The sequence below is a fragment of the Erinaceus europaeus genome, chromosome X, assembly GCF_950295315.1.
Source record: "Erinaceus europaeus chromosome X, mEriEur2.1, whole genome shotgun sequence".
NCBI classification, from domain to species: Eukaryota; Metazoa; Chordata; class Mammalia; order Eulipotyphla; family Erinaceidae; genus Erinaceus; species Erinaceus europaeus.
Window position 1 is genome coordinate 27,966,459 of NC_080185.1, and position 21,962 is coordinate 27,988,420.

The following is a 21,962-nucleotide window of genomic DNA, read 5'->3' on the forward strand; positions in this document are numbered from 1 at the left end:
CAGTTTTTGACTTTCTGAGAAGATTTTGATCCCTCCATCTAGTCTGAATGAAAGTCTAGCAGGATATATTTTTCTTGGTTGAAACCATTTTTCATTGAAGGCTCCATAGATATCTTGCCATTCTCTTCTGCCCTTTCGAGTTTCTGTGGAGAAGTCTGCTGATAATCTTATGGGTTTTCCCCTGAATGTGACTATTTGTTTTTCTCTTGCAGCCTTTAAGATCCTTTCCTTATCCTTACTTCTTTTCATTGTAACTATGATGTGTTTTGGTGTCTTCAGGTCTGGGTTAATTCTGTTTGGGACTCTCTGGGCATCTTAAATCTTATTATCCTTTCTGTTATTTAGGGATGGGAATTTTCTTCTATTATTTCCTCTAGAATGTATACTTCTCCTTCCTCTCTTTCTTTCTCTGGTAAGCCAATTATATGAATGTTACTTCTTTTGAGATCATCCCATATGCCTCTGTTTTTGTCTTCAGTGACTCTCAATCTCTTTTGGAGCTCTTTTGCCTCTTTCTTAGTTTTCTCTAGCTTATCATCTGTCTGGCTAATTCTGTTTTCTGCTTCTGTTAATATGCTTTCCTTTCCCTCAGCTTATTTCTTCAGTTCAGTTATAGTATTAGCTTGTTCTTCTAATTGGCCTTTTCACTCAGCTATTTCAGCTTTCAGTTCTCTAATTACCTCAAGGCAGCTAATATTTTCCTTGAAGGTCTCATCTGTTGTTTTCCTAATTCTGATAGCCCTTTCCTCCATAGTTGTCTTCATATCTGTAATTATTAGGTTTATTATTTCTTGTATATTTTTCTTACCTATAGTTACTTATGACTGATTTGGAGTTTCTTCTCGGCTCCAGTCCTGATTCATTGAGATGGCAGTTTTATTTACTCTTGATTTAACCATTTTTTAAGTTGATGTGGTTTTTATTTTTCTGTTCTTTCTTTCTTCAGTTGTGTTTTGAGTACAAGCCATGCTATACAAAAGACCTTTCACAAACGCTGTCACAAACCTCAGAAAGTACAATAGCAACTGAAGCAAAGATTGATGCAGTTCAGCCCATACCAGTTATCCAAACAACACTTCTAGTCCAAGAACAAAAGCAAACAAAACCAAAAGAAAAAGAAGAGAAAGGAAAACAGACAAAGCAAGGATAGACAGTTACACAAATCTACTGTCCACTATAAATTCTATAGATAGAAAGAGGAGAAAGAAAGGAGAAAAGAGAGGCACAGAGAGAGAGAGACAAAGAGTGAGTGAGTGAGAAAGAGGGAGTCCACTCTGAGTCAGACTTCTTCCACAAGATAATTCACAAACAAGTGTCAGTGAATTCATAAAGCAAAAGAAGAAAGAAAGACAAAGAGCAGTGAAAGGAAAGAAAATTTATTTTTTATTTTTTTATTTAAGAAAGGAGACATTAACAAAACCATAGAATAAGAGGTGTACAATTCTGCACAATTCCCATAACCTGATCTCATATCCCATCCTCTCCCCTGATAGCTTTCCCATTCTCTATCTCTCTGGGAGTATGGACCCAGGGTTGTTGTGGGTTGTAGAGGATGGAAGGTCTGGCTTCTGTAATTGCTTCCCCGCTGAACATGGGCATTGACTGGTCGATCCATACTCCCAGTCTGCCTCTCTCTTTCCCTAGTAAGGTGGGGCTCTTTTAATGGCTCTTTTAATCTTTTAACCATTATGTTATATCCATCTCTGTCTTTGATTACTTTCTTTGCTTACCTGAAAGTCCATTTTTTCAGAGTAAGGAATAGCTGTCCCTGCCCTTTTTGTGTGAGCTATTAATTCAGAATATCTTGCTGTGGCCTCTTATATTAAGCCTCCATTCATCCTTTCTTTAGATGTGTTCCCTGAAGAAATATAATGGACTTATCCTGTTGTTTAATTCATTTGGCTACTCTGAGTCTTTTGACATGAATTTAGACCATTCACTTCCATTATATGTCTTCAGGGAGCACATCCTGTCCTCATCTTTAGATTTTCCTATCACTTTTACATTCATCATTTTGATGGAGTCTGCTATTTCACAGATTGTTGCTTTATTATTTCTAAATCTTTCCTCTTCCTCATCTTGAAATTGAAAGAGTAGACTAATTGTATTTTCTAAATTGGAAAGTTTTTATTCTACAAATATGTCTCCTTCCTAAACCTTCTACCTGAGCTTAATCTTCACTCAGAGTGTCTTTCACTCCCTGAAGTTCTGTATTAAGTTTTTTTTTCATGCTTCCTAACTGCTTAGTGAGATTTGATTGATGTTTTTGTTTCATGCTTTATAGCTTCTTACAAACTCTGTTTTGAGGTCTTCTTTTGTGTTTTTTAATTCCTTAGTGAAAAATTCCTTCAAACTGAGTATATTTCTCCATCCTATGCTTAGATTTTTGTAAATTCCTTATAATGAGCCTTCTGTAGTCTTTCTTTGATAATCTCTCTACATCTATAATTTGTTGGGGTTCCTCTAGTAAAATTCTATCTGACTGATATGACATGGTTAGCTATTTGTTTCTCTTTATCTGCTTGCACATTACTGTGTGCTGGTCCCTGTTAGGGTGCCAAATGCCAGACTAGCTTCTCGAGTGGGAGACAGATGACCGGGGACTCATGGCTGAGCTGGGAAACAGTGCAATGTTTATTGAGAAAAGAATCTGGATTTATAGTTTCCAGGAAGGAAGTGGTAGGGTGGAAAACAGGATGTGACTAGGAGAGGGGGCAGAGTGGAAAAGGAGTGCAGAGTGCCAATCAGTGGGGATTAAACCAGTGCCCTATAGGCAGGGCAGGTTTCAGGTAAAATAGTGATTATGTAAATAAACCACAGCGTTAAGCAATGCAACAGAAGGGGTCTTAGAATTAGAAGCAGACCAACAATTAGAAGAATTAGAATTAGAAGCAGACCAACAATTGTGCTGGTTATTGCTGGCCAGAAAGTTTTGCTATTTTTGTGATCTCTAGGCTTCTCTTGTTTATATATTTCATGGCAGGTGGGGTGGGGGCTGGGTTGGTCTTTCTTATGGTCAAAAGTACTCTCGGTTTTTCTTTTGTTGTGTCCTTGCCTTATATTCAGAAGGCTAAAACCCCCATGAGTCAAAGATTGTGAGGTCTTAAGCTCCCTTCTCTTTTATGGAAGCTACCCTTAGTGATTGCTAGTAGAGTCAAAGTGGCATGGTGCCATGCTTCCCTTAATTTACCATGTTGGACTTTCAAATTGTTCCCCTTTTTGCCCCTGCAGCAAGCATCCACCTGAGACTGCAGTTTCAAATGTAGTTGATAGATTCTGTTTTGGTCTCTTGTTGTATTCATTTGTTGATTTTGGGGGGGGGGGATATCCTATCCAATCCCTGTTACTCTATGGCCACAACTTCCAGAAGTCTCTTTGTTGTTTCTTATAGTTTTTGTGTGTTCTTTTACTTTATGTTTAGTTTCTAGTGCTTCATCTTGAGATACACTAACTTGATCTTCCACTCTCATAATTACTCTTCTAGGTCCCTCCACTATGGTTTTTAGTTCAGTTATTTAATTTTTTTGCTTTTCTGACAGCCTGTAGGTTGGCCACTTTGCCATTTAGAACTTTGTTTTCTATTTGGGTTTGTCTTAAGGTTTCTCTCAAATTTCCACAGGTGGTTTCTTTGTCTATTGTTGGTAAGACCTTCTATTAATTTCACTATTTTAGAAAACATCACTGGGATAGTGTTGTATAGTTTTCATTAGGAGGCTTGCTAAATTTTTAAGGCTCTTTTTCTGGCCTTCTGTTGATGGTGGTGAAGGAGATACGGATCATTTCTTTTGTCTCCGGATTTTTTTTTCTTACTGTATATCAGTGTTCTTTAGCAGGAACTTCAAATTAGTTGTGCCTGTGCCTGGACTAGCTCTTTTAGTGGTGGAGTCCTTTCTGTTACAAATAAGCTGAGTCCATTAGTCATAGTTTTCCAACTTCTATTGCCTGGGATTAGTTGTCCTGGATCTATCTTGGTTGAAGGTGGATAACGTTTGGAGGTGCCTAAATAGTACAGAAGTAATGATATGATAGGTGACAAAAAGTTCAATTAGAAGTGGCTAGAATAAATGCTAAGAAGACTAGATCTTGACATCAGACAACTTGAGACACCAGTGTTGAACTGGGTACTACACTGATTTAAAAAAAAAAAAACCTGGAAATTCTGGGAATGTCAGAGATAGATGATGTCACCTATTAGATAACTTTAGTGTTAACTGATGAAGTTACAGAGGGTCAGAGATCAGAGTAGTGGCTGAATCTGTTTCTCTAGGGAATAGAATCTCTACTCCAAGTGGAATGGTGTTAGGATAGGTATAGCTGTTGCAGAGGTGGGTGGGTTTTCTGCCTCCAAGCTTGTGCCTTGTTTTTATATTTTCATCATTTCAGGATGGAGACTTCACATCCCCAACTTTGCATATCCTTCTTCCTTGGGTGTAGGCTCATTTTCTGTCTGGTTCTCTCCTGTCTATGCTATAATTCCACTGTGGCTTTCCTGGCATCGAAGAACAACAGACCTATTTCCTAGCAGTCATACTGAATGTACCAAGAATAGTGATTTTATTTATATTCTTTTTTTGTTAGTGATTTAATAATAATTAATAAGATTGTAGGATAAGAAGGGTATTCCATATAATTCCCGTCACAAGAATTTTGTATCCTACTCCCTCCATTTGAATCTTCTTTATTCTTTATGGTGTTCAGAGAGTGGAAGGTCTGACTTTAGCAAACACTTTTCTGCTGAGCATGGTCATTGGCAGGTCAATCCATATCCTCATCCTCTAAAGAATAGAGATTTTTAAAAAGGAGCATGCTAACTATATAATTCAAAATTTACACAATGGGACAATGCATGTAATGAGCATTCAGTAAAAATTGTCTGACTGATTAATATGGTGGAGATTTAAAGTGAAATTATTTCCCTCTTGGAAATATTCAATAACTTGAATTAGCAGCTTTAAAATGTTGTCAAACATATGAAGTATCTACTTTAATGAATATATATAAATGATTTGTAATCAGCAATATAGATTTATACTAGGTGTGCTCAGCTCTCTTGAGGAAGTTAAATGCAATTTTGTTTACAATAGTAATTTTCTTAGTAAACTCTTCATAACAGATGCAGTAATGATGCTCTGTAACTCATTATTGAATGGTTTCAAAATTCATAATGAGTTCAAGAAATCTAACTACAAATCAAAGCCTGAAAGAAAGGCAGATATTTTGAATGAATCTCCTAGTAGTATGGAACCAAAGATACATGGTGGTGAAAGTAAGTTTGAAAGCATGTTTTGTTAACTGTTAAATCACCAGTGAACATACTCAAGAAGAATATTTTATCTAACTAGAAAATATCAAGTGTATCCCCTGTACAGTAATTTCTACCACAGGTCTATATTTAGTTTTAAAATAAGTAGACTCCTTAAAAATGTATGTGGATTTTAATATGAATTAAACAAGAAAAAGACTTTTGAAAGAAACTTGTAGAAATACTGAGATAGCTGGGGCAAACAGTGCAGAGACAGTACAAAACTGGGATCAACCAAGATAGAATGTGCTAGAGGAAGTGCTTTCCCAATTCTGTTCGGGTTGATGCCATTAATCTTGACAGAGAAATTTAGATTTCATACTAGTAACTGGATCCTCTGAAACCAAAAACTTCAGAGCTCAGAGTTTGGTGAGGAATTTTTGCTCAGGACACTAGATTCTCTTTGGGAACTCTGCCATTTTACTTAAATTTCCCAGTGGAGAGGACAAATAGTACCCTTGGGTCAAAAACACAAGAAATATTACTTTTCATGGGAATAACTCATGGAGCACGTAGGCAGAACCTGAGTCCCTAATGGGAAGAAGTTAAGGCAGAATATAAATTTGGGCAGTTACGGCAGCAGCTACACAAAGAAAGCTCTCAAAGATGGACCCTGATTCTTTGACATTGTGCCTGAAGGTTATACATCATGGAGTCATGGTGGCCAGTCTTTCTGGGGAGGAATAGGACAATAAGTGGTAAGAAAAATCTATCTGGATTTCTGACATTAGGGAGCAAAATAAAACTTGCAGATTTTTGTTAGAATGATAAAAATAATACCAGTAAACAGATACAAAAACTCTACTGAACATTCAGTTCTTGTTTTAGCTATGTGAAGGAAATCAGGAGAGACCAACAGAAAAATGACAAGATTGCACTACTTTTGAGGCACTTAAAATTTTTGTGAGACAGAAAGTACATGAAATAACTCAAGTAGTCAGATGCATAAATGCTCACATTGTAAAACAAAAGTGAGATTGAGCATACATGAAGTGCTAATACTTTGTATGGATTATTTTATTCAACCCTAATGAAGACACTATGAGGTACTCTTATTATAATTATTCTTTATTTCACAGCTAAGAAATTTGAGGTTCTGAAAGGTTAATTTCCTTTCCCAGAGCCATACAGATAGTAGGTGCTAGAACCAGAATATGAACCCAGGTCTTTATGGCACATTACACCATGTTTTATTATTATTATAATTATTCATTTAATTCTGAACTATAGGACCATTGCATAAGAGGGGTACAATTCCACACAATTCCTACCACCCGAGTTCTGCTTCCTCCATTGGAAGCTTTCCTATTCTTTATCCCTCTCGGAGTATGGACCCAGGATCATTATGGAATGCAGAAGGTGGAAAGTCTGGCTTCTGTAGTTGCTTCTCCACTGGACATGAGTGTTGGAAGGTCGATCCATACTCCTAGCCTATTTCTGTCATTCCTTAGTGAGACAGGGCTTAAGAGAAGTGGGGTTCCAGGACATATTGGTGGGGTCGTCTGCCCAGGGAAGTCAGGTTGGTGTCATGGTAGCATCTGCAACTTCATGGCTGAAAAGCACTAAGATATAAAGCAGGAAAAAATGTTTAATAATCAGGAACCTAAAGGTAAGAATAGAGCAGATGAGATTTGGATTCTCCTTTTTGGGAAAAGTTAGGAAGTCTATTTTAGGTATATTGCAAGGGGACCCCAACTTTACTAGTTCTTGCTTGAGCCTGACAGTAGTTGAGCTAAAGGTATTATCTGGAAAGATGATGTAAGAGTTGGGAATAAGACTAGAAAGCTGGGTCAGAGCTGACAGTAGCTTCCAAGTATGGGAAAAGTATATAATTGCCATTAATTGTAGAACCCATCAATCTGATCTGAAGCCCATATTCATCACTGGAGCCTGTGTAATCTCTGCATCCCTGTTGGTCTGGGCTCATATTCTGTGGTCATAGCTAAGAACATTCTAGGCAGCATTCATTGCAGGACCAATTTCCTTGAGTGGCAGAGTATGTTGACATAGTCTCCCTTCAGAGAGTGGGGCCATCTCTGCCATTGTTGTTCCACATTGAGATTAAGGTCCTGGAAAGGACCACAGGTGGGTTTATGATGTTGTTCCTGATGGACACGACAAGTTATGGTGGATAGAGAGATCTGTTGGAGGCCCATCATATCTATGTGGGAATGCCATGATTCCCCGAGAAAAGAAATAAAATGTTAATGGTAACAGCTACAGGTGGAGATTACAGAACAGAAAACTGTGGTTCTTCTCTCTGTCAGATTCAAACACCAAGATGATGAGTGAAAGATGCAAGAAAATAAGTGTTACTACTGCTGAAATGCATGTGGTACAATCAGCATAAGAGCAGATAAGTTATTAGAATGATGAATTGAGATGTTTCAATTCTACTGGTTATAAGGGAGTGGAAGAAGCATAGAAAAACTAACAAATGCTATTCCATGAGTCAGAGGATACGAGGAACATAAAAATCCAATTAGACAGATACAGCTGGTGAAAAGGTAAACTCCTAATTTGCAACCATCTATTTGGCATTGTGGAGACCAATTTTTGAGAATGATTTATTTTCAATATTTTCTGAATTTCAGTAGTCTATTGTTTTTTTCTAAAAATTAATTGCACTGATTAGTCAATATTGACAGGTTAAATAAAAATTTGGGGAATTTATACAACTTATTTAGTCCCCAGGATTTTTATTTGAAATATTTCAGCAATCGGGACCAAAAGTATGAGCTCATTATTTTCACATAACTTTCTAGGGTAATTGTTATTGCCATTCCTCATAAGACTAGGTATGTCACATAATGACACATCACATATCAATTGGCCCAAAATACTTCTTGACCTTTTCATTTTCTGTTGTGTTGACAAAATGGAACAGGACAGGAAAAAAAGAGTACTTGGCACCAAAGAACACAGTTGAATTACAAATCTGTCACTAGGTCTCAATAATGCCTATCTTCCAGTCTGTTTCTGGGTCTCAATAATGTTTATTTCAGGTATCTCAGCAATGCCTGTCTCCAAGTTTCAATAATGTTTGTCTAGAAATCTCAAGGTGTAAAGAACACAAATAACAAAATCATTTCCCTGGACACCAAGATGTTTCTCACATTAATATACAATTGCTTTAAAAAAAAAGTAAACTGTCTACAATACTCCACAATTTCTATCCAAAGGAAAAAAAATAACCAAAATGTCCTACTGTGTGGCACAAACCGAATTTTTTCAAAAAGATACTATTTAGAGAGAAAGTTGATTAAAAAATGAATTTCTTCTATTGGTAGAAGAATTAGTGTAAAATGAGTTAGGCATTTATTTTTGTCTCTGTTCACCTAAGGCTGTGTCTCTGAGTAGTTTTCCTACTCACTAACCTACTCTCTCTCAGCTATCATTTTCTAGGAAGTTAGTAAGTATTTGAATCAAGTACTTACTAACCTGATTACCAGTGTATCTATCAGATATCCCTGATACAATCATTGAGTAAGTGTCTCCTGATGTCTACTTGGTATGACTTTAGGGAAAGGAAAGAACTAACACATATTTGAATGCTACACATCTGTTTGTGTCATTTTCTACATGTAAGTGTAGGGATTTAGAGATACTGAAAGTCTGTTCATGCACAACATGATGATTTCATAAATGTGTAGCTTGTGAAATGCCCACTATAATGAAGTTAAACAATGTGCTCATCACCTCAAGTAACTGCCTCATTATAATTATTATGCTGTATATTATAAATTTTATCTATTTATCTATTATTTAATCTACTATCTTACCAAATTTACAAGTGTACAATGCAGTACTGTTGGCTACAGCCACCATTATGTACAGTAGAGTCCCCAAATTTATTCATGTTATAACTGAAAGTTAATACTCTTTAACCAACAACTCCACATTTCCCCCCCATAATTGTTGGCTTGGTAACCAGCACTCTACTATCTGGTTCTATGAGCTTGACTTTTTTTTTTTAATAAAAAGGAAACACTGACAAAACCATTGGATAAGAGGGGTACAACTCCACTCAGTTCCCACCACCAGAACTCCGTATCCCATCCCTCCCTTGATAGCATTCCTATTCTTTAACCATCTGTGAGTATGGACCCCAGGTCATTGTGGGATGCAAAAGGTGGAAGGTCTGGCTTCTGTAATTGCTTCCCCCCTGAACATGGGCATTGACAGGTCTATCCGTATACCCAGCCTGTCTCTCTCTTTCCCTGGTGGGGCAGGGCTCTGGGGAAGCGGGGCTCCAGGACACATTGGTGGGGTTTTTGGTCTAGGGAAGTCTGTTTGACATCCTGCTAGCATCTGGAACCTGGTGGCTGAAAAGAATGTTAACATATAAAGCCCCCCCCCCCAAAATGTTGACTTTTTAAGACTCTTCATATAAGTGAGACAATACAGCATTTGTCTTTATAATTTTCACTTACTACACTTAACATAATGTCCTACAGATTCACCCATGTTGTTCCAATTATAAGACTTTATTCTTTTAAAGGTAGAAGGTGTATAAACCATACTTTCAATATTCATTTATTTTCCATGGAATACTAAGGCATTTTCTATATCATTGCCAGTGTGAATAGAACTGAAATTAATGGGGAGTGCAGATATCTCTTTATAATTTCATTTCCTTTGAATATACACACAGAAGTGCAGTCTTCACCTTATGAAATATGATTACTATAACCAGATGGTTATTTTTCTTATTAAATGGTGTGTTGCTCTTTTCTAGCAGTTAACCTTCAATTATTCTTTCTACCCTTGTTACTCAGTGGTCTTCACGGATTGGCTCTCCAATTGAGTTTGGGTTTTTATGATTCCACTTTTACAGTTAATTAACATCATGAAGGTGATCAAGCGAGGTAAACTGGGTAGTGGGGTGTTTTATATCATTCACCAGTTTTTGTTGCTAATTAATATCTTTTGGTGAGTATAATGGCATAGAGAATTAATAAGTCAAATCCTGATTAATGGAATGCCAGGATACATGTTTAATTAGATTTTCTTGGTAATTGAAAGTTAAGAACAAAGCTACTTTCCTCTGTGCTTGTCAAAAAAATCCGTTAAGATATGAGTTCCACTGTCCTGACATAATAAATCAAGTGTAATGATATACTTGTATCACTCTTTACTGATTGAAGATCTTAGAGAGCCTCTGGTTATTATTCTGAGCATTAATTATGACTGGTCAAAACTATACATGAAGATGAAGAAAAGAGAAAGGGTAGAACTGAATGTATTCTGACCTGAGGACATCTGAAAATTGTTTTCTTGACTGAGTTCATTTCATTATTTGTGTTTTTCATGAAGAAAAAAGTTGAGACAAAAACAGATTTCTTAAAAATCTTAAGTAAGTCAGTTCTGGGAAGAGAGTAGCTTCCTAATATGGGAAAGGGGTATAAATATTGTTGACTGTAAACCCTATCGATTTGATGTGGTCTGGGGCCCAGATTCAGCTTAGGAGCCTATGTGGCCTCTGCATCCCTGATCTGAGCTCACATTCTGTGGTCATTAATAGGAATATTCCAAGCTGCCCCAGTATCTGGACCCATCTTCCTCAGGTGTAGTATAGAGTATGTTGTCCAGTCTCCCTTCAGAGGATGAAATATTCTCTAATATTGTTGATCCAAGTTGAGGGCAAGGTCCTATGGGGGCCCACAAAGGGGTCTATTGTGTTGTTCCTGATAGAGATGACAGATAACAATGGAGAAAGGGATTTTTTTGAGGTCTAGGCCCATCATGTCTGTTTGGGAATCTTAGGACTCCCCAACTAGGGCCCCAGCTGTTGGTGTAGCCTGATAGTGACTAAAGGGTCATACCAGTCTCTTGCCCTTATTCAGCTTTTGCATTCCTTGCTTTGATAAGGTTAGCTTTGGAGTGAGTGAGGGAAGTGTAATAGGAAGTAGGTGAGGAGGGTATCTAAGTCTAAGTAGACACTATTTTATTATGAACTTTATACTGACTCACTAAAGACTATTGTGTACTTTCGCTTTCAGGTATATATTTTGCCCTCGTTTATGGATACATGTGAACATATGCTCTATCTCACCGGACCTGGTCTATATATAGGTTTTGGGACTTTGTTAGGAAGTGAACCACCTGGAATGGAATTAGAGAATATTATGAAAGGAAAGGTCTCACCCAAGTAATGAGGGTGAGACATTCTACGCCTGAAGACTCTGGACACAGTCTGAAGTGAAGTGTGCTGAGGTGATACTGTAACCTGTGCTCTGAGAAATTTTTACAGGGTGAGTAAAGGCTGCAATGATCCACTCACTTTCTCCCCTTTTGAGACAAGGCACAAGAATTTCTCAGGTTTATTTATGTATTTGTTTGTTTGTTTTTATGAAGGTCTTGTTGTCTAGTCACAGTGAGAGATCTTTACCTCAGGGTTGAGATAGTGTTACTGGCCCAATGAAAAGTGAAAGTGTCATCCCAGCAATGACTCCTAGCCCACTATATCTGGGACAAAAAGAGAAAAGGAGAAAAGTAAGGAAGGAAGTAAATAAGGAAGGAAAGAAACAAGGGAGGAGGGCAAGATAAAATTTCTCCCCAACTAAATTTCTTACTAGTTGTCTTTCCATTGTAGGAAAAAGTATGATCTTCCTTCTTCCCTGCACTTCATGCACTCTTTCACTGTGATGCATGTCACTCCATTACAATAATTTTTTTATGAGAGAGATAGGAGTATCACACCATAGTTCTACCATATGCAATGCCAAGGGTCAAACCCAGGGAGGGCTTCATACATGCTAATCATGTGCTCTTCTGCTGAGCTAACTTCCCGAGTTTTAGGGTAAACAATTTGTTTTGACTGTTTTGTGAGGTGCCAGGAATTGACCCCAGGGTTCAGTACATGTGAGGCATGCATTCTACTCTTAGCCACCTGCACCACAGTTATTATTATATTAGATTACATTATATTATTTTTTAAAATTTTGGTATTATATTTATTTATTTATTTCTTAGATAGAGACCACCAGAAATTGAGAGGGAAGGGGGAGATAGATAGAGAGAGAGAGAGACAGAGAGACAGAGAGACACCTGCAGCCCTGCTTCACCACTTGCAAAGCTTTCCCCTTGCAGGTGAGGACTGGGGGCTTGAACCAGGGTCCTTAAGCACTGTAGCATGTGCACTCAACCAGGTGCACCACCACGGGGCCCCACATTACATTATTATATTATGTTGTTTTTATGAGAGAGACTAAAGCACTGCTACACCACCATCCATCATGGCATTTCATTCCTGTTGCCTTCAGCCCCAGGATATGAAATACAGGCTAAACCTTATACTTGTATGAACTCTATTAGCAACAAGCAACCTTCCTGGCCCCTAGAATAAATATTTTAGAGTACACTATGCATTCAAAAAAGTCACAGATCTATTTAAATTCTGCTCTGTAAAACTTTCCCACAAATTAATCTACTCTACTCCATTCCATCTGGACCTGAGTCATTATCTCTTACCTGGATTACAGTTTTAATTTCTTGCAGTTTTCTAAATTTTCTCTTTTAGTTCCTTACAGTCCATGCTCAGAACAGAAGCCAGAATGATTTCTTTCAAAAGTCAGATTAAAACAAGTCTTCCTCAAATTTTGCTCCTATCCCTCCCCACCCTCCAACCTGTTACTCTCTAGCCCGTAACTGATGTGTGGTTGTGTGTTTGTTTTACTTTTTCCAGTAAGCAGGTGCTTGTCCTGCTCTGAGCTTTTACACATGTTGACTCTCTTCATGTAATATTCTTACCCTTGACTACTCCGTGCATGGTTTTCAGATGCAGCTTAAATATGGCTACTCTCAGGAAAGTCTTCCCTGACCATCTCATCAAAGCCCAGTCACTTCCTCAGGTATAGTATTTCTTACATCAATACCCTATTATTTCTCCCTCATACCATGTACCGCAATGATGATTTTATAGTTTTTTTTAAATGATTTTTAAATGGTTATTTGTAAAATGGAAATATTGACAAGACTATAGGATAAGAGGGGTACATTTCCACACAATTCCCACCACCAGAACTCCATATCCCATCCCCTCCCTTGATAGCTTCCTTATTCTTTATCCCTCTGGGAGTATGGACCCAGGATCACTGTGGGGTGTAGAAAGTGGAAGGTCTGGCTTCTGTAATTGCTTCATTGCTGAACATGGGCATTTGCAGGTTGATCCCAGCCTGTCTCTCTTTCCCTACTGGGGCAGGAATCTGGGGAGGTGGGGCTCTAGAACACATTGGTGGGGTCATCTGCCCAGGGAAGTCCAGTTGATATCATGGTAGCATCTGGAACCTGGTGGCTGAAAAAAAGTTAAGATATAAGGCAGAACAAATTATTGACTGATCATGAAACTACAGGCAAGAATATTGCAGCTGAAGATTTGGGGGTCTCTGTTTTGGAAAAAGCTAGTATGTCTATTTTAGGTATATTCCAAGGGGCCTATGAGCCTACTAGTTTTTGCCTGCACCTGACAGCTAATATGCAGATAGGCCCAGGTTATTATTGAGGGAAATGGTGTCATAGTTGGAAAAGGACTAGAAAGCTGGATCAGGGAAGAGAGTAGCTCCCAAATATGGGCATAGTATATAAATATTGTTAACTGTAAACCCCACTGGTTTGATCTGGGCCCATATTCAGCACAGAAGCCTATGTAACCTCTGCATTCCTGTAGGTCTGAGTTCACATTCTTTGGTCACAGCTAGAAACACCCCAGGCTGCACTAATTTCAAGACCCATCTTCCTCAGGTAGCAGGTAGAGTATGTTGTCCAACCTCCCTTTGGAGAATGGAACATTCCCTACCATTGTTGATCCACATTGAGGGCAAAGTCCTACAGAGACCCACAAAGAGGTCCATTATCTTGTTCCTAATGGAGATGACCAGTGACAGTGGTGAAAGGATCTGTCAGAGGACTAGGTCCATCATGTCTGTGTGGGAATCCCAGGACTCCCTGACTAGGGCCCCAGGTGATGAGGTGGTCTGGTAGTGACTAAAGAGTCACCATGAAAGTATGCCAGTCTCTTGCCCTTATTCAGCTTTTGTAGTATTTTTAGTTATTTTAAGGATCATTTAATACCTACTTTCATTATTAAGATATAAGATCTAGAGACATGGGAATAATGTGCCCTTATTGCTCATGATTTTATCCCCAATGCTTAGTTAGCTCAACATGTGGCATACTGTAGATATCCCAAAATATGCAGCAAGTGAATAAATGGCTGAGTGAAAGGATGAATAGAGTGGTCCGGGAGGTGGCACAGTGGATAAAGCATTGGACTCTCAAGCATGAGGTCCTGAGTTCAATCCATGGCAGCACATGTACCAGAGTGATGTCTGGTTCTTTCTCTCTCTCCTCCTATCTTTCTAATTAGTAAATAAATAATATATTTTTAAGGGGATGAATAGAATTCACGGTTGAAGTGTCTCTTGCACTATCTCTGATTTTTCTTCACTACTAGAAAAGACAGACTGGGAGAGCAATCAGGGAGACTAGTGTGCCTTTGAAATTTGAAACTTCAAAGAGTTGTCTTGTAAGCCAAAAGAGGAAATCAAGTTTATCCCACTAGTAATTAATGAGACTTGGGATTGAATGATAAAAATCTAATGATGCTAATGTTGGTTCTGAATGCTGGCTGACAGTCTCTGAAGACAAGCTAAAATGGTAACAGGACACTGCAGCCTAATCCCCCGATTAGGGAGCAGTTGTCATCCCCAGGGAAAACTCGAGTTGCTGATTGATTTTCCTCATATATTATAATTATTTTCAGCACACTCTAGGCATCCTAAATCTACTAAATACCCTCATTCTAAAAGGACCTATCTTTGCATAAACCAGTGTATCAACAATGCATATTGGCAGGATAAATAAATCATGGAGAAAGTTTTGTCATGCTAGAGAAGAAATATTTGTTTTCTATTATGATGATGATGATGATGATGATGATGTCATTTCCAGAGCTTCCCTGCTCTAAATCTACTTTTCAGGGAGAAAAACAAAAGGTAGAGAAGGGGCCAGGTAGTGCAGTGGTTTAAGTGCACATGGCAAGAAGTGCGCACATGCTTGAGCCCTGGTTCCCCACCTGCAAGGGGATCACTTCACAGGTGGTGAAGCAGGTATGCAGCTGTCTATCTTTCTCTCCACCTTTGTCTTCCCCCTCCTCTCTTGATTTCTCTCTGTCATATCCAACAACAACCAAGAAAGAAAAAAAAAAAAGACGGGGGATGGCCTCCAAAGCCCCAGCAATAACCCTGGAGGCATAAATAAATAAATGAATGAATAAATGTAGATAAATACCAACAGAAAGTGTAAAATAAAAAATTTAGGCATGGATATATATAGTATAGCCAAGGGCCTTTGAAATATAACTAAAATAGTTATCTACAAATTGGAGGACCCCCCAACTCTTCATCTGCACTATTCCAGCCTTTAAGTTCATGATTGATCAACAATTTTTTGGCTTTGTATGTTAACTCTCTTTTCAGCCACCAGGTTCCAGATGCTAGCAGGATGTCAAACAGACTTCCCTGGACAGAAAACCCCACCAACGTGTCCTGGAGCCCCGCTTCCCCAGAGCCCTACCCCACCAGGGAAAGAGAAAGACAGGCTGGGTATATGGATCAACCTGCCAATGCCCATGTTCAGGGGGGGAAACAATTACAGAAGCCAGACCTTCCACCTTCTGCATCCCACAATGACCTTGGGTCCATACTCACAGATGGTTAAAGAATAGGAAAGCTATCAAGGGAGGGGATGGGATACGGAGTTCTGGTGGTGGGAATTTTGTGGAGTTGTACCCCTCTTATCCTATGGTTTTGTCAGTGTTTCCTACATATATATATATATATATATATAGCGAGAGAGAGAGAGAGAGAGAGAGAGAGAGAGAGAGGAGAGGAGGAAAGAAGTCACAACACTGAAACTTCTTTCAGTGCAGTGGATGCCAAGATCAGATCCAGGCTGTGTTCATCGCAAAACAGGTGAACTATCCTGGTGAGCTATCTTGCAACCAGAGAAACATTCTCAATGAGATTCCTCTGACTAACCAGTGTCCCACGTGAATTTTAAACAGGAGTTCTCAGGACAGGGAAATATCTCAGCACTAACACATAGGATTTGCATGTGAAAGATTCCAAGTTTGTACCACCACATGTCAGAACTGTGTGGTGCTTTTGTCCACCAACCTCCCCAGCCCCTATCAAGACAAAATAGGAATCTTTTTTCTATAAAAAAATGTTTTCATTTATAAGAGAGAGTAAGAGAGAGTGAGACCAGAGTGCTGCTCAGCTCTTGCTTATGGTAGTGTTATAAACTGAACCTAGGACCTCAGCGCCTCAAACACGAAAGTGTTTTGCAGAACCATTATGCTACCTACCTAGGTCCAAAATAAATATTTAAAAGTAAATAAAGAAAATAAGAACAAAATGAAGGCAGGAGGCACAACTCACCGAACAGGGTGCCCATATGGCCATGCACTTGTGGCCCAGGTTCAAGTCCCAGTACCACATGGGAGGAGCTCTGGCACTGTAGGAAGTTCTGTGGGGTCTCTGTGTGTGTGTGTGTGTGCTTTCTCTGTCTCTCTGCATGAAAATGTGATCTGTACTGCTGAAATTACACGTGAATGAAGCTCTGGCTCCATGACATGATTTCATTAACTAGTTAATTAGCTAGAGTGCATGACTTGCATGAGTGAGGTCCTGGTTCTGTCCCTGAGCTCACATGCCAAAGCAGTGCTCTAGTTCTCTTATTTATACTCTTATCTCATAGGTTGAATAGTTAAAGGGCTTTATTAATGAAAGTACGACTTAACTATAACCTTTAAAGGACACTTTATCATGACCCAGAGCAAAACAGCAAAAGATAGCTTTGCTTTCCTCCCTGGTCATAAACTAAACAGAGCCTCTTACTGCTCTCATACTCAGTCCTTTTTTAGGACTAGTTTTTAATCCTCAATCCAGGACCAGGCATTGATATCAAACAGTCATTTTCACAACTATGTAGCTTTGAGCTTAGGGGGTGGGGTGGGTGCTGTGGGGAAGAGCAGCCTTTGGTTCATGACTCATTGCTCACCCATTCCTGCTGCTGAAAAAAAAATAATAATAACTCTAAATGCACATCCTACTGCTTGTGAGTCAGGAATGTCATTTTCATTTATGAAGGATGGAACATTATTTTTCTCTAACATTTCAAGTGAATAACTTTACATACATTTCCCCTCAATTTCCATAGGAATTTGATGCCATGGAAGCAAGCATCCTCATGTCCCTAGTGCTTGACAGACTCTTCTTTTTCTTACAGTGATTTGAGCATCAATAGCTCTGAACTGCTCTCCTCTTTCCAATTATGTTCTAGGTGAAACCCACCCTGACTTAGGGGTTCAATGAGACATCAGGTAGTCTGATGTGCCCTGCCCTCCCCCCAGGATTTGGAATTTGCATTTCTAATGAGTCTTAAAAGCTGGGTTTCAAAATTTCAGGAAAGCTGCCATACTATGTACCCATAAAGAGGTATCTACCTCTCACTGTAAAATCATTACTATTTTTGTCAAGGGAAAGAGGAAAAGAGCAGATAAGAAGTTCTACCTATCCACTCTCCAGGGCACTCACTTCTAATACCTCTATAGCTAGTAGGTAAAGACAACTAGTAGAACAGAACAGAAAGTTTACTCCAGAGGAGAAAAGGTAGGGTCTTTGGTTTATGTACTCTTTTGGCATTTCTGGTGCTTTGCATGACTATGCGTCCAATTAGTTGTATTTCTTTCTTACTTTTTCTCAGGTATAATGTGTGAATCTCACAGATATGAGTAATCTGACCATGATCAAAGAATTTCTTCTCCTGGGATTTGGGAGTCTTCATGGATTTCAATATCTCCTTTTTGGAATCTTTCTGGGAATCTACGTTGTAACTTTACTAGGGAACATTCTCATCCTGACTGTTATTTCCCTTGACCGCAGTCTCCAGAACCCCATGTACTTCTTTCTGTCCAATTTCTCCTTCCTTGAGATTTGGTACACTACCTCAGTTTCCCCTAAGATGCTACAGACGCTCCTCTCAGGCTCTGGAGCAATTTCCTTTGCAGGCTGTGTGGCTCAGTTTTACTTTTTTGGTTCCATGGCAGTTGTTGAGTGCTTTCTGCTGGCAGCCATGTCTTATGACCGCTACCTTGCTATCTGCAGTCCCCTCCAGTACCCAGTCTTCATGAACATCCATACATGTATCCTGCTTGCAGGGGGGTCTTGGCTGGGTGGGTTCCTAACCCCCGTGGTTACAGTCACCATGACTTTTCAGCTGTCATTCTGTGCAGCCTATGAGATTGACCACTTCTTCTGTGACCTGGCTCCTGTGCTGAAGCTGGCCTGTTCTGATCCTAAGACAGTGGAGAAAACCACCTTCCTCATGGCCGCCTTTGTCACTATGGTGCCCTTCCTTCTCACCGTGGCCTCCTATGTCCTCATCGTTGCTGCTGTCCTCAGGATTCCTTCTGCTGCAGGGAAGAAACGGGCCTTCTCCACTTGTTCTTCCCACCTCATAGTGGTCACTCTGTACTATGGGACACTGGGGACAGTGTATGCAATTCCCATAGCAACCCAGACTGTTGCCCTTAACAAGATCTTCTCCCTTCTTTACACTGTAGTCACTCCAATGATCAATCCTATTGTGTATAGCCTGAGAAACAAGGATGTAAAAAAGGCAGTGAGGAGACTCATAAGTCAGTGGATATAGACTAAGGAAGACTAAGGGCCCTCACTGTCTCTAGGAGTCCTGGGGTTGTTTGTTTGTTTTTAAATTTAATTTAATTTTTTAAATCTTATTTATAAAAATGAAACTGAGAAAACCATAGGATAAGAGAGGTACAAATCCAAACAATTCCCAGCACCAGAACTCTGTATCCTATCCCCTCTCTTGATAGCTTTCCTATTTTTTAATCCTCTGGGAGTATGGACCCAAGGTCATTGTGGAGTGCAGAAGGTGGAAGGTCTGGCTTATGTAATTGCTTTCCCTTTGAACATGGGTGTTGACAGGTCTAGCCATACTTTCAGCCTGCCTCTCAATGTCCCTAGTGGAACAGGGATCTGGGGAAGCGGGGCTCCAGGACACATTGGTGGGGTTGTCTGTCCAGGGAAGTCTGGTTAGCATCATGCTGGCATCTGGAACCTGGTGGCTGAAAAGAGAGTTAACGTATAAAGCCAAACAAATTGTTGACTAATCATGAACCTAAGGGCTGGAATAGTGCAGATGAAGAGTTGGGGGGGTCCCTCCATTTTATAGATAACTAGTAGACATATTTTAGTTCTATTCCAAAGGACCTGTGGCTATACTTCCCCCCCCCCGAGCCTGAAATCTGATATGCAGGTGGATCCAAGTTATTATCTGGGGAAATGATGTCATTGCTGGAAAAATGACCAGAAGGCTGGATCAGGGAAGAGAGTAGATCCCAAATATGGAAAGGGTGTATAAATATTGTTGACTATAAATCCAATCGATTTGATGTGATCTAGGGCCCATATTCAGCTTAGGAGCCTATGGTGACCTCTGCATCCCTGTAGGTCTGAGTTCACATTCTGTGATCATGAGTAGGAACATTCCAAGCTTCCCCAATTTCAGAACCTATCTTCCTCAGGTGGAACATAGAGTATGTTGTCCAGTCTCCCTTTGGAGGATGGAACATTCCCTACAATTGTTGATCCAAGTTGAGGGCAAGGTCCTATGGGGGCCCACAAAGGGGTCTATTTTGTTGTTCCAGATAGAGATGACCAGTAACAATGGAGAGAGGGATTTATTCGAGGTCTAGGCCCATCATGTCTGTTTGGGAATCTTAGGACTCCCCAACTAGGGCCCCAGCTGATGGGGTGGCCTGATAGTAACTGAAGAGTCATCATTAAAGTATGCCAGATTTTTGCCCTTATTCAGCTTTTGTAGTCCTTGCTTTGATAAGGTTAACTTTGGAGTGAGTGAGGGAAGTGTAATAGGAAGTAGATCAAGAGGGTATCTAAGTCTAAGTAGACACTATTTCATTAGAAACTTTGCACTGACTCACTGCATACTATTGTGTATTTTTGCTTTCAGATAAATGTTTTGCCCTATTTTATGGATACGTGTGAACATATGCTCTATCTCACGGGACCTGGTCTGTATCTAAGTTTTTGGACTTTGTTAGGATGTGAAACACCTGGAATAGAATTAGAGAATCCTATGAAAGGGAAGGTCTTACCTGAGTCATGAGATTGAAGGGTTGACCTTCCACGTCTGACATCTCTGGACACAGTCTGAAGTGAAGCATGCTGAGGTGGTACTAGTTGCATTTATTAAGTTGGGAGAGGCCAGTGCAAGATCATTTGGTGTGAATTGAGAGAAGCATGGAGGAACGTGAGCCCCACCATAGAGGTTCCAGGACATGAGGAAATATTGGTTCTATAGAGGAAGCAAGAGTTCCTGCTGTCTTTGGGTTTAAGAAGGCAATAGATACTGCTAATATCACGTTCTTTGCAATTGTTTTAACTTTAAAATATCCCTTTGTTAGGATTAGCTGTATTATATACAACACCACCATAATTTACGTCCCTTGACATTATTTGTATATTGCTGTGCCAACTGGTTCCTTCTGTTCTCCCTGGTATAAGCTTTTAAGAGAGTCAACATATCAAAGACTCAGCCTATGGTCTGTGTATTAAAAAGTTTGAGACATTCAATTAATTTTCCCCTCTCATATTAATTAAATAGTGACTTATATGACTACAAACTAATAGGAGTATAAATAAAGACCATTCCCACCACCAAAAGACTGTGTACCATCACATTCTCCAATCTACCCTCTACCCTGTGAAGCCAAAGATCCACCCTCATCCTCAACCCAGGGTTTTTGCTTTGGTGCCCTACTCCAAATTCAGTCAAATCCTGCTTTGAGTTTCCCTTTCTATTCTTTTTCAACTTCTATTTATGAGTGGGATCAACCCATACTCATCTTTATCTTTCTGATTGAGCTCAGTTAATGTTGGTATGCTTCTGGATTCTGCTTGTGAAGCCTTCTGTCATACAGCTTCATCTAGCCCTCCATATAGTGGCCAAATATATGTTTATAAAATCAAAGCTTAGGGGTTGGGTGGTGGCACACCTGGTTCAGTGAACACATTACCATACTCAGGGACCCAGGTTTAAGACTCTAATCACCACCTGCAGGGGAATAAGCTTCATAAATAGTGAAACAGTGCAGCAGCTCTCTCTCTTTCTCTCTTTCTCTCTCTCTCTTTCTCTCTCTCTCTCTCTCTCTCTCTCTCTCTCTCCCTCTCCTCAATTTCTCTTTATCCTATTAAAAAAACAGAATCCAGGCCTTCCACCTTCTGCACCCTACAATAATCCTGGCTCCATACTCCCAGAGGAATAAAGAATAGGGAAGCTATCAAGGGAAAGGATTGGATATGGAGCTCTGGGGTGGGCACTGTGTGGAAATGTACCCCTCTCATCCTATAGTATTATCAATATTTCCATATTATAAATAAAAAAAGAAAAAAAGGTGAACGAATGAATGAATAAACAAACATGTAAGTAAAATCCAAGCCTGACTCTATCTTTCTCCAACACATCACATTCTGAATTTTCAGTATCCCTGGGATAAAGCCAGAGTTCTGTCTGGTTTGTGACTACTTGAGGTGCTCATCCTCACCAGCAT

General features: G+C 39.5%; 1 protein-coding gene across 1 annotated transcript; it reads left to right on the forward strand.

The window, feature by feature from the left end:
• Positions 1 to 18,088: 18,088 nt before the first annotated feature.
• On the forward strand, positions 18,089 to 19,018 carry LOC103108168 (olfactory receptor 11L1-like). Its single transcript, XM_007517042.2, has one exon. It carries the CDS (start codon positions 18,095 to 18,097, stop codon positions 19,016 to 19,018), a length of 924 nt encoding a protein of 307 aa, XP_007517104.1. The 5' UTR covers positions 18,089 to 18,094.
• The last annotated feature ends 2,944 nt before the right edge of the window (positions 19,019 to 21,962 follow it).